At 32.5% G+C, this 13,933-nt stretch overlaps 1 protein-coding gene across 2 annotated transcripts in view; it reads right to left on the reverse strand.

The window, feature by feature from the left end:
- LOC133172052 (engulfment and cell motility protein 1-like) overlaps positions 1-13,865 on the reverse strand; it is a 40,501-nt gene extending 26,636 nt beyond the window's left edge. Inside the window, exons 1-10 of one of the 2 annotated variants that reach the window (XM_061306857.1) lie at positions 13,603-13,865; positions 13,075-13,115; positions 12,879-12,954; positions 12,596-12,646; positions 11,579-11,754; positions 10,672-10,771; positions 9,526-9,611; positions 9,324-9,395; positions 8,875-8,947; positions 6,821-6,871 (exon numbers count right to left, since the gene is read on the reverse strand). In XM_061306857.1, the coding sequence (XP_061162841.1) occupies positions 6,821-6,871; positions 8,875-8,947; positions 9,324-9,395; positions 9,526-9,611; positions 10,672-10,771; positions 11,579-11,754; positions 12,596-12,646; positions 12,879-12,954; positions 13,075-13,115; positions 13,603-13,728 (852 nt within the window). In that variant the 5' untranslated portion in view covers positions 13,729-13,865. The remainder of the gene's footprint in view (positions 1-6,820; positions 6,872-8,874; positions 8,948-9,323; positions 9,396-9,525; positions 9,612-10,671; positions 10,772-11,578; positions 11,755-12,595; positions 12,647-12,878; positions 12,955-13,074; positions 13,116-13,602) is intronic. The other variant, XM_061306858.1, reaches the window with a different exon arrangement.
- Between the last annotated feature and the right edge of the window lie 68 nt (positions 13,866-13,933).

Consider the following 13,933-nt stretch of genomic DNA (forward strand, 5'->3'; position numbering starts at 1 on the left):
AATCTGAAGCATTTATGCCACTTGAATATAGGGTTTCGTGGTTGTAATCAGGCCACTGTTTGAGAAATCTTCCAACTGAAGACTTAATGATCCCTCTACCTAAGTATATAATGCTTTTTTAAGTTTAATTCTGGTCTTGTAGGCATTGTACAAAAATATGGAACCCAACATAATCCATGTCTCAAAATACTCCAGCTTCAATCAGCAATGGTTTTTTGTTTTGTTTTTTTTTACAAATACAATGGAACCATTGGACATGGAAATGAAAATCTTGATCAAACAAAAATAGCAGCTATAATTTTGTCTTAATTAATAGTGATATTCTTTTGAATTCAAATGTGTCAAGTTTAAACTGAAGAGTTAATGTAATTGTGTATAAATAGAAAACTGCATGACTTTTGATTACTTTGTATCCTTCTTTATTCTATATCAAAAACACTGAGCTAAAATCATTAGAAATTTGAGGTACAATTGCAGTATTTGGTGAATATAGGTTGTATGTTAATTTTATTTTAAATTTGAAAAAAAAAATCTTCATTAAATTTTTCCTAAATATAAATAATTAAACAATTATGTCTATAAAGACTGTTTCAATAAGAATGAGCAGAGCATATTTCTTGAAAGCACATATGGGTCATTACAATGTACTATTCAAAAATTTTACAGCTCTTTCATGTCCAAAGTTGAGAAAAACATAAACATGATATATACTTTAGTAGAATCAGAAGTCTCTGACAAGACTGTAGCTCTACTGGTTTGTACTTATAACAAAGGAAGAGAAAAGTAGCACTTGGACTTGGAGCTTTGCAACAACAATAAATAGAATAATGATCCTTGGTTTAGTCTCTTTTTTGTGGCAAGATTTATTGCAATCAGAACAAGAGGCCCATGGGCCACATCGCTCACCTGAGCACATTGGCTAGGCAAAAGCACAATCAGTTCAGTATTGAAAAGACCGAAGGAGGGGGGGGGGGGGGGCTTGAATTTTAAACTACCTGATGATGCTTCCATGTCAATATAACAAATGGCTTTGTTGTACTTGAGAAGATTTTTTTTTAAAAATTCCCATATATTCCTTTGTAAAAATTTGATCCCTCATTGTGGCTCCTCCCTATCCCAGGGGTCATCATTTGAACAAACTTGAATCTACACTACCTGAGGATGCTTCCATATCAATATGACTAAACATAGCTTTTCTGTTTTTGAGAAGAAATATTTTTTCTATATGTTCTTATGTAAAACTTTCCATCCCCCATTGGGCCTCATCCTACCCCTGGGGGTCATCATTTGAACAAAATTGAATCTACACTACCTGAGGATGCTTCCATATCAATATGACTAAACATAGCTTTTCTGTTCTTCAGAAGAAGATATTTTCCTTTATATTTCTATGTAAAACTTTGATCCTCCATTATGGCTCCACCCTACCCCCGGGGGTCATGGTTTGAACAAACTTGAATCTACACTGCCTGAGGATGCTTCCATATCAATATGACTAAACATAGCTTTTCTGTTCTTGAGAAGAAATATTTTTTCTATATGTTCTTATGTAAAACTTTCCTTCCCCCATTGGGCCCCACCCTACCCCCGGGGGTCATGATTTGAACAAACTTGAATCTACACTACCTCAGGATGCTTCCATATAAATATGCCTCATCATGGCTTTGCTGTTCTTGAGAAGAAGATTTTTAAAGATTTTTCCTATATATTTCTTTTTAAAACTTTGATCCTCCATTGCGGCCCCGCCCTACCCCCGGGGGTCAACATTTGAACAAATTTGAATCTACACTACCTGAGGATGCTTCCATATAAATATGACTCATCATGGCTTTGCTGTTCTTGAGAAGAAGATTTTTTAAGATTTTTCCTATATATTTCTATGTAAAACTTTGATCCTCCATTGCAGCCCCGCCCTACCCCCGGGGGTCATGATTTGAACAAACTTGAATCTACACTACCTGAGGATGCTTCCATATAAATATGACTCATCATGGCTTTGCTGTTCTTGAGAAGAAGATTTTTAAAGATTTTTCCTATATATTTCTATGTAAAACTTTGATCCTCCATTGCAGCCCCGCCCTACCCCCGGGGGCCATGGTTTGAACAAATTTGAATCTACACTACCTGAGATTGCTTCCATATAAATATGACTCATCATGGCTTTGCTGTTCTTGAGAAGAAGATTTTTAAAGATTTTTCCTATATATTTCTATGTAAAACTTTGATCCTCCATTGCAGCCCCGCCCTACCCCCGGGGGTCATGATTTGAACAAAATTGAATCTACACTACCTGGGAATGCTTCCATATAAATATGTCTCATCATGGCTTTGCTGTTCTTGAGAAGAAGATTTTTAAAGATTTTTCCTATATATTTCTATGTAAAACTTTGATCCTCCATTGCAGCCCCGCCCTACCCCGGGGGTCATGATTTGAACAAACTTGAATGTACACTACCTAAGGATGCTTCCACGTGAGTTTCATCTCTCCTGGCTCTGTGGTTCTTGAGAAGAAGATTTTTAAATGATGCCATTATTTTCTCAGTAATTCCTAATTATCTCCCCTTGAAAGAGGGCGTGGCCCTTCATTTGAACAAACTTGAATCCCCTTTACCCAAGGATACTTTGTGGCAAGTTTGGTTGAAATTGGCCCAGTGGTTCTTGAGAAGAAGTCGAAAATGTGAAAAGTTTACAGACAGACGGACAGACAGACGGACAGACAGACGGACGCCGGACAAAATGTGATCAGAAAAGCTCACTTGAGCTTTCAGCTCAGGTGAGCTAATAAAACTGTAGGAGTAGCCTTGGAAAAAATTACAGAAATTTTAATTTTTGGTAACCATGGCAACATCATTCATCAAAATCAAAAAACGATACAGAAAACAATGTATCCCAGTGTAATCTATTTGTGTGCCAAGTTATAATGAAATCAGACCAAAACTGTAGAAGGAGTAGCATTGTGAAAGTATTTCTCAGTAATTTCTATTTTTAGTAACTATGGCAACACAGTTCAATGGAATCAAAAACTGATCAATAGAATTAGGTATCTTAGTGTAGTCTACTTGTATGTCAAGTTATAATGAAACCAGACCAAAGCTGTAGGAAGAGTAGCATTTTGAAAGTATTTCAAAGAAATTTCAATTTTTAGTAACATGGCAACGGTGTTCATCCAAATCAAAAACTGATATTTAGAATTATGTATCTTAGTGTAGTCTACTTGTGTGCCAAGTAAGATTGAAATCAGACCAAAACTGTAGGAGGAGTAGCGCTTTGAATGTATTTCATAGAAATTTCTATTTTTAGTAACCATGGCAACATCGTTTCATCGAAATCAAAAACCAATAAAGAGAATTATGTATTTCAGTGTAGTCTATTTGTTTGTCAAGTTATATTGAAATCAGACCAAAACTATAGGAGGAGTAGTGTTTTGAAATTTTTTTTTTACAGACAGCTAGATGGACGACGGACACCTTACTATCGCATAAGCTCTTCTGGTCTTTGACCAGTAGAGCTAAAAATTCATACCCCCACCTATTATGCTTTTATTACATTCTTTACTAATTGATGTTGTGTGAATTTGAGAGGTTGATAATACACTATACTATGTTTTTATATGATAATACATTGTACATGTAAATATGACAAATGTGTGGCAAGACTCCACCTTTATCATAAAGTTACATGTCAAGTTCCTTTTGTCCAACGACATACAAACTTTTAATACATGCATGAGAACATGACTTGTTTTCAAGCAACATAAGATTCAGAATCATGTTTCTTTTGTGATATTGCATAAACCAAAAGATTTATAAAAATTAAGGGTAAAGCGAAGTTTTGACAAAGGTTAAGCAAGCAAAGAGTGCAAAATATGTGCTGGAAAAGCAAAGGTTGTTTCTTTGTGTTGTTATCATCCATGTTAAAGTCTAGCCACTTTTACATTTATTTATAGCATAAAACTCATCAACAACATTGAATTGGAGCATGCAGAGGCAGGGAATATGTTCTGATTATATTTTTTTGATGATTATATTAAAATCCTTGTTCCACCAACATTGAGACCATGGTAATTTGTTAAATTTTTCTGCCCACACATACAATAAAAAGGAAAGAGTAAAGCAATATCTTCAACTTGGACCAGACAATAATAATGTTTTTCTCCATAAAAGTAGGTTTCTGAAACCTGTAATTTTATGAAACCTTATACTTTCAAGAATTGAACAAAATTTGCATGCTAAGCCAAGCAAAAATTCTACTTTTGTCAATTTTCTAGTTTTTGTGTGACTGCATGTGTCTCTTTCAGAATATTTTTTTTTCATTTGCAATGTACATGTATATCCACTGTGCACAATAAAACAATACTGCATATTTCTAATGCCACCTCCCAGTTGTCTCCCACACACAAGTGTTAGCAATATGGTAATGATTATAAGGCTTTATACCTCTGAAGTCTTACAGTGTGATAAAAGGTCGAGGACTAATGCCTTATTGATATTCTCCAGCTTCTCTCAGTGAGTTCTCCAGAGAGAGGAGGTAAGAATGTTATGTCTTAAAATGGTGTTTAATATTGACTGAACATTTTAAACAACTGGGTACAGTTATATCTTCAGTAGTTTGACAGCTCTGCAACTAATTAAAGTATTTCATCAGGAGCATTATTTATTCACATTTTACACTTCAAAGCAGACTCTCTGTTTAACGTTCAACTATGAAGATTTCAATTAAATCTACTTAGCATATATATGTAAAAAGAAATATCCCAATTGGACAGACATACTGTAGATCACTTAATTTTCACGACACCTAATTTTCATGAGATTGTTATTTGGTATTTATAAGCGAGACAAAATTTTCATGAATTTCGGTCAGAGCTCTATATAATCTTTTTTAATACTAATAGGCGAGAATGAAATTTTCACGAGCAGACAGTCTCGTGTAATTACACAAAAATAAAGTTCTCGCAAACAATTAAAATGTAATTTACAGTATTAGAATTACCTTTCAAACAGATATAATTAAGCCTGTCCAATGCATACAAAAAATGTAACACTTTGTTAGCAACAATTACAAAAAATGAACATGCTTTATTATTTGTTAAACAATTTCAACTGCAGTGTTTTCCCTTTCATATTTTTTCATCCTTGCAATACTTGTAAGTTTTCATTTGGGAAAAAAATGTAGCATTTTGGCTGAATTGAAAATTTGTATGGGCAGATATATTTGTTTTTAATTTTTCATTGTAATTTTTTAAATCAGCTCTCTTATTTAAATGATGTAGCTATTTTGTAAAGTAGATAAATCAACCTCAAACCATCAATACTATTAGGGTAATTGTCTGATCAGTTTCCAAAACAGAAGACAGTGGGGAGGTCCAAGATTTCTCTTGACTGTTGGATTCAATCTATTGTGAAAACACTAATTTTTGTGGGGATTTAATTTCTGTGATATGAAGAGGCCCACAAATCCATGTCCTCCATGTAATGTAAAAATGGCAAGGTACAGTTAAAGTACATTTCTTCAACCTCAAAATCAAATCCCTATGAACCTACATTTTTTCAGAAACCAAAATAATTTAAGTGATTTTACAATATCAGCTTACATCTGAGTAGACCTGAATAATTTATTCAATTTAATTTAAATAGTACTACACAATACACAGCACACAAGGCAGAAATCAAATGGTGGTACTGAGATTTGGATGGCTGACATTTGGAACAGTAGCTTTATCCGTAAGCCTGTAATTCAACAGTTCTGATGAACTACACTAATCTCTCTGTACATCAGGCTCTGGGGCCATAAAACTTAGATGAGCTCACTTTTGATCTCAGTCTAACTTTTACATAAGGAATTAATAGAGGAAAAGTGAGACTGAGATCAAAAGTGAGCTTGTCTAAGTTTTATGGCTCCGGAGCCAGAAATTCATCAGTTCTGATGAACAACACTAATTCTCTGTACATCACAAATTCATCAGTTCGGTTGAACTACACTAATCTCTATGTACATCACAAATTCATCAGTTCTGATGAACTACACTAATCTCTCTGTACATCAAGATTAACGTGCACTTTCTCAGCTTTCACTACAAGTATATACTCCTGTTTAAATAATTATACAATGAGCACACTACAGACTAGCAACACTGTGACAAAGGAAAACTCCATGCAAACTCAGACAGCAAATTCTACACAAAGCACACCAGGGCATGTACAACTGATTCACATCAGAATGTTGTATTGTGTGTGACTTCTTCAAAAATGTACTTTTATTTAATTTACCAACAGTATTAAAATGAAAAGAAATCTCAGAAAAATTAATTTTGAATAAAGTAATAATTTCTTGTCAGAGAGATATAACGTAAAACAAGATTTTTCAAAATCACATGAACTTTGACAGATTTATATGTAGGTATATGGTATTACACTCCTGGATAATAGATGCATTCTGATGTGACATTTTTTTGTCTAAGACCTGCCTGTTCTGCATTATTTGCAGCATTCCACTGTCTATTCCACACTTCAAGTGAAACCTAGACAAGATTGTTTATAGAGAGAATATATACAAATCAAAAAAATCATGACCAAGGAACAAAGTCAATAGCATTATTATAAGGTTTGAAATGCCACTCTTCAAGTGAAGTCCTAGAAAAACAAGATCATTTATAGAAAGAATATACTAATCAAGAAAAGAGTATTTCATAGCCACTTAACAAGGTCAATAGCATTATTTTATGACAAAAAGATCATCTTTGAAAAATCAGAGTGAAAAGTTTACACAGATGTTAATTATGGATATATATATTTCAAATTGATACATGCATAAAACTTACTGTGACAATGATATTCCTGAATGCCTTGCTATGAACACTGGTATTGATTTTCTACAAAGGAAAATATCTTTAAAATTACTCATTTACCATCCAGTACAATCATACATGCATGCACAAATGTCCGTTGCATGTATGCAATGTGCCTCCAATTCATCATTCAAATCTAAATCTCTAACATCTATCAATATGACTAATCATGCATTTGCTGTTCTTGAGATGAAAATTTTAAAAGACTTTCTTTCCCTATATATTCCTATGTAAAACTTTGATCACCTATTGTGGTGCAACCTTACCACATAGGGGCCATGATTTGAACAAACTTGAATCTACACCTCCTGAAGATGATTCCATATCAATATAAGCAAGCATGACTTTGCTGTTCTTGAAAAAATGATTTTTAAATATTTTTTCCTACATGTACGTATTTCTATGTGAAACTTTGATCACTTTTGTGATCCCACACTATTCTCAGGGATAATGATTTGTACAAACTTGAATCTACACTATCTGATGATGCTTCCATATCAGTATGACTAATTATGTCTTTGGTGTTCTTGAGAAGAAAATTATTAAAACATTTTTCCCTAGGTATTTCAATGTAAAACTTTGTGGCCCTATCCTTCAGCCGGGGGACATGATTTTTACAAATTTGAATCTACACTACCTGAGGATGTTTCAATAACAATTTGAATAATCATGCCTTTGCTGTTCTTGAGAGGAAGATTTTTTCCTATGTATTTGTATGTAAAACTTTGATTGTCCATTGTGGCTTCAACTACCACTGGGGATCACGATTTGAACAAACTTCAATCTACACTAGTAATGAGGCTTTTACTTATGCCTCAACTTTTCTGGCTAGTTTTTGTGAAGAAAATTTCTGAGAGATGTCATTAAATTTTCACTAATTCTAAATTATCTCCCCTTGAAAGAGGGTGTGGCCCTACATTTGAACAAACTTAAACCCTCTTCACCCAAGGATGCTTTGTGACAAGTTTGATTGAAATTAGCCCAGTGTTTCTGGAGAAGATGAAAATGTTAAAAGTTTATGACAACAATGACAACGACAATGTTTGGCTCAAGTGAGCTACAAAAATCATATATAACTACCGGTACATATTATTGAGATGGAGGCAATCTCAAAGGGTATAAGGGTAAAAGTACTTTGTGTAAGGCAGAAAATTGGTACATGTTAATTTTATGAGAAATATGAGAAAAAAAGAAGAAAACTCCCCCCAACCCCCAAACCCAAATTTAAATTCTACATAATTAATGACTACCAGAATTATGCTGCTGATAATCACCCCTTCCATGAAATGTATATTAAAACTGCTTTCATCCGGACAATAACCTTTGAATTGGTTCAAAAACTGCAAACCCTTGTTTTAAAGTACTCTATGAATGTAGTGGTCCAAGGACAGAAAATATAAGTTGCATTGGCAGAAAGTTCTGCTTTGAGCTTCAATTCTCCTTAAAACTTGACTTATGTTCGCAGCACAAAGACACTCCTAAGGTGAATCAGAATGGGTTAAATATGTTCTGGACTAGGATATTGTACAGAAATTACCTCTGACCAATTAACTAATATCAAGGTCACTGTGGATTTATATGAGCAAAACAGGTCCAAGGGCAGAAAAAACTGTTTTATAGTGCAGACAAGAATTGACACCAAGAACTGCTCTGACTTTCATCTCTGACAAAATTTTGTTTGGGCTAAGGGGAGAGTATATATGATAAGTACATGATTCACAAGAGAAATATATTAAGCCGGACTTTTACAAAGAAACTCTGATCAAGACAACTGCACATGAAAATAAAGATCATTACCCTTTATCTATAGGCTCTCTGTTGAAGAAGTACGAGACATACTTGGACAAGGGGAGAGAAAATGCACACAGACATGTAATGCTGGAGGGACAAACTGATCACAAGACGGTGCTTGCAATTTGGGGCCCTAATAATTCACACAATACATGCTTATTTTCTTTCAAAATTAAAAAGATTGTTTTAAGGGGAACAACTCTTTCAACTCATTTTATTTCAGTGTTGAAATATACCTTTTTCTTCTCTGGATTAGCTTTTAAAAATAAGGCATTTAAAAGGGCAAGTGCATTCTTCTGTAACTCTGGTCTAAAAAAAAGAAAAAGAAAATTTATCATTAATTTATTTTTTTACCTTTTCTAAAAACTTACTCTTTCAATATATAATCTGTTAATATGTGAGAGACAAAATATGCTGCTACATTTTGTAACCATATCTGATTATACTGATTTTAGGGCAATTAAAGTAATGCAATATTTTCCCAAATCAATTACAGCTCCTTAGGTTTCACATAAAGTATATGGACTAATACATCCTCTGTCATGTTATACTGCTAAGACTATAACCAGGTAACATTGATTTCAAATGTAGTAATCATAATGTCTTTTTTTAACCCTTGGACTACTAGAAATGATTGATTAAGAGATTAGTCAAAAGCCTTAATTTGCTCCAGTTTTACACTCACTGCTGGAGATGAGGGACTATTTTGTCTGGAGTCACTTGTTGTTCCACTTCTTTGTGTTTGGATAAATTGGTACTGAAAAAAAACATAAATTGTTAAATTATTGAATGTCATTCTGTGTCAACTAGATATCTCCATTTAATTTCAAAAAGCATTAATTCACATAATTTGTGTAACACACATGTATCAATTCAACCATACTTACCTGTTCAGAATGACTGATTCTAAAATCTCTAATGACGGCTGAATTATTTTACCTCCATGTTTTGGACTAGAAATGTAATCAGTGATCTGTAACAAAATTTTTTTCAACACCCATTAAAAATATTCTTTTTTTATACACATGTAGATTACTGCACATCAGAAGTGTACATGGTAAAATCCTTTTTGTTTTCAACACTTCCGACACTGAGCATTTACTGTTCTCTCCACTATATACTTTAGATTTCTAGCTTAGGATATATATTTAAAATTAATTTGTTTCATGATTTACTTCAATGATTCCTACTGATTTGTAAAACATCATATTTGAAAATAAATAGATAATACAGTAAAACTTGTTAAGTACAAACATGGATATTATGAATTTACAGATAAAGCGAAGTTTTTTTGATCCACTGCAAAATTCTTAAGAAATCTGAATTCATTTTAAATCTTATGGATATAATAATGAAGTTGAATATAGCTAATTTTCAGATATAATGAACTGATTTTGCATCCCCTAGAGGTTATAAATAAAGAAATTTACATCTTTTATAAAAAAATTTCAAATTTCTCAACTTTAATATATAGAAATCAAATTCATCAGAAACCTTTTGAACTCCATATTATCTTTAGTATAAAATACTTCCCAAAATACATTTGATTATAGTCATACTTGAAAAAAATATATATAATGCAAATTCGCTATACATATACTAGAACAAATTCGTTACAGGGATAAAACAAATCATGGATATTGCAAAGTACCCCGGTAAATTTGCAGGTCCCCAGGACTTTGCTATAACCATGTTTTACTGTACAATAAGTAGTGAAAGAAGCTGATAATATGATTGATTATTTTTATTTTCAAGAATGAAGCTGGACTATGTCCAGGCATAACATTCATCAATTCTTTAACTTCGCTTTTCCAAGACTGAAATGTAATGTTGCATTTTCATAACATTCATCAACCAGTACTACATTGTACATGTATAGGTCTTGGGAATTAACAAGATTTTACAATATTCTCTTCTTTGTTAAAAAAATAATTTAATACACGTTTATTTTCCCACATTTGATATTTAAATAGATGCTCTGATAAAATAAACTCTATTCAATAGCAGTTTGATAAAAGTATAAGCATAATTACCTTCTTTGTGAACTCAGGTTCAATCGTATCCCATGATACAACATTATGGTCCATCAAAGAAACAAATGACTTCAACAGCAAGGCCATAGGATCCCCATGGCTGAAAATAGAGCAAAATTTAAAGACCTTAACAACAAGGCAATAGCATCTCCATAGCTGAAAATAACCAGAACTCTTTTTTATTATTATTTTCTGAGTGTCGTACATGTACATGTTCATAAGAAGTATTGAAGTTTATCAAGTGTGGCTCGGGTTACTGATTTTTCAATAACCTCATCCTATTTTCCTACTTGGGATCACTCTACACATATAAATAACATCTTTTATGCCAAGGGAAAGCTGTTAGAGAACATATTTATTGATATTTATGTTACCAAGTCTTATAAACCTCAAACAATTACAGGAAGTGACCAATTCATGACATCAAATACCCACAACTCACCTTATCATCATAGGCATTATACATGTATAAAAATTAAATGACAGTATTTTGAGGTATCTCTTTTAGAAGAAAGGCTTATTTTACATAAGAGCAAACTTTTAATCCAATTTATGATGAATTCTTTGTTTCAAATTTGGATGACATTGCCCTATTCATTCTGGAGACTTTGTCATAATTTTTAGGTTGATTGGATGTCAATTAAAATACACAAACAGCAAACAAACACATCCTCATATTTGCAACAAACTGGATATTCCTGAAATTTATAAATATTAAGTGGAAGAATATCAAACCAATATTACAGAATGATTTCATTTTTCTTTTTGCATCTTTCTGGCATATTTGTAAACAAATTTATTTCCTACACTAGTAAGGGTTGTATAGGCTACTGACTGTTTCTCTGAGACAAAGCCTCTGGTAAAAACTTGAATCAAATTTGAAGGATGCATGATGAAGGAAACATACTATTTTCCCTCTCTTATAAACTGCTTGATAAGTTCTTGTCCTTCATTTGTAATGAACTCCATGGCAAATGTTATGTCTGAGGCCAGATTGCTCAACTTTTCCATAGCTGCCAATTTTTCCTCACCAGAACCCTTTCCATCCTTCAAAGTCTCATAGATTTGCTTGGCTGTTCTAGCCTACAAAAATACATGTAGCACATGTAAATGTCTAAACAATTCAACACAAATTCTCTATCAAAAGTTTATGGTGAAATTTAGATAGATAAAAAAATCTATGTATCGTATCTGATTAAACAGGTCCAATAAGCAAACATATGATCAAAATATAAAATGGTTATAAGATTAAACTCTGCATATTAGTCGTATCAAATAATCATACATTCCCAACATCTGATCTTATATAAATAGTGTACAACTGTACAATGTAATTTTGGCTATAGTACAGAGTCAACCTGCTTTTACAGTACAGTAAAACAGTCTTATAAAGAAGTGCAAGGGATGAACAATTTTGCTTTGCTATATATTTTAACATGAACATGAATGAAAATTACTTTGCTGTAAGCATCAATTTATTATAATTGTGTTCGCTATAAGTGTGTTTTATTGTACACTGCTCCAATTTTTACAGTTTATGATACAGCATATACATTTTGTGCAATTTATTTTACCAATTTTAAATTGGTTGCAATATTCAGTGATTAGAAACTGGTGAATTTTCAATTCATACTTTATTCTGAAATCTTTAAATAACAGTGATTAAATGTAATACTGTAGAAGCACAAAATTCGTGGGGATAAAATTTTATTGAACTGTCATCTAAAAAGGTTTCCTGGGCATTTAATTTCGTTGTTTCGACAGTAATTCTATCAAATATGTGGTCAAATAAAAATTTCATGTGGGATTTAATTTCAATTGTTAACAACAAAGTAAATGAAATTTAATCCCAACAAATATTTCTGCTTTTACAGCAACTAATATTACTAATTTGTGTCAATGACACAGTAATCTTGCTACTTACTGGAGAGGAAGTCAGAACCAATACATCACCATTGCTGATATCCAGACGATTCTAAAATAAAGTAAATACATTCATATTTAAAGCATTCTTCAAAGAAAAGAAATAAGAAAAGTATGAATATATTAATACACTACGTAAGTACTAAAAAGTATAGTTTATCAGTATACTAGCAATTTAAATCAAAAGAAAGAATTCATCTTTAAAATTTTTTTGTGTTCCAATTAAAATACCTTCTTTTTCATTTACAACTCCTTAATTGCATATTAAACAATGCAATTCTCACCCTTTCTGTAATGTATATATTTAGTTGACGCTTGTCAAATTGTATGGCATATTCTTCTGGTTGCGTTATTCCCCATCTACCAAAAAACAAACATTTGTGCATTTCCTTGTTAATTTTAAAATCATGAAAAAAATATAAACTACTAAAATAGCACTACAAAATTTCTAAACAACTGACTCTGAGAGAAGGTGCTTACTTTTCACAAATATCCTGGATGATGCCAGCCAATGGACGATTCTGTCAGAAATAAAGTACAGGGTCTTACATACTGTCATAAGAATTTCATATATTACTTCAATACTTCCATTCATTATAAACACTAAGAGATAATGTACTTCAAAATGAGCACTGTAGACAATTAGAATATGAAATGTGGATACATACACACTGGTGCATATATTTAATCCTAGCTCTTTGATGTAAATTTTAAAAGAATGTTTTCTCATGTGTAAAAAAAAAAGTACTGTTGATAATGTATACTAATACAACATGTACACATGGTGTTTAAAAAAAAAAAATTAGACTTTTAGTAAGACAAAAAGTTATCAATTATACTCTACATTAATTAATTAACAGTTTGAGTGCATTTTTTTCTGCATGCAATCAGCTGGCAATTAGTTTAGTTGTGGCCTTGTACATCATGCAAACTTTAGTTCATTATGCAAAAAGACTTTTCAAACAGTAAGTTGACATAAATAAACAAATCACTGAGTATCGCTTCAACCTGATCAAGCTCCAAGAACAGAGCCTGCTGTCCTGGTTTGGTGATGGCAACTTTCTTAATGTTATCTAGTTGGTTTTTCGAAGATATTCGGACATTAAGTCCAGGGACTTTCGGAGCATCCGTCATTTTGGCACGTTTCAGTTGGTATCTTAGATATTCATTAACTTGGAAGACAATATAAAACAGAATCAAAGTTTGAACACATTTCAGCTTCCTTCTTTCACACTTCCCTGTTTAGGAAGTCATCCTTGTTTTTATTTCGATCCCGATGCTATTTATACCATTTTTACCTCCATGGACTGGAGAGTTGTCGTCGTGTGCAGGCTGAGCA

Source organism: Saccostrea echinata, unplaced genomic scaffold, assembly GCF_033153115.1.
Source record: "Saccostrea echinata isolate AGI-Se365-2 ecotype Australia unplaced genomic scaffold, CSIRO_AGI_Sech_v1 ptg000054l, whole genome shotgun sequence".
Classification (NCBI taxonomy): domain Eukaryota; kingdom Metazoa; phylum Mollusca; class Bivalvia; order Ostreida; family Ostreidae; genus Saccostrea; species Saccostrea echinata.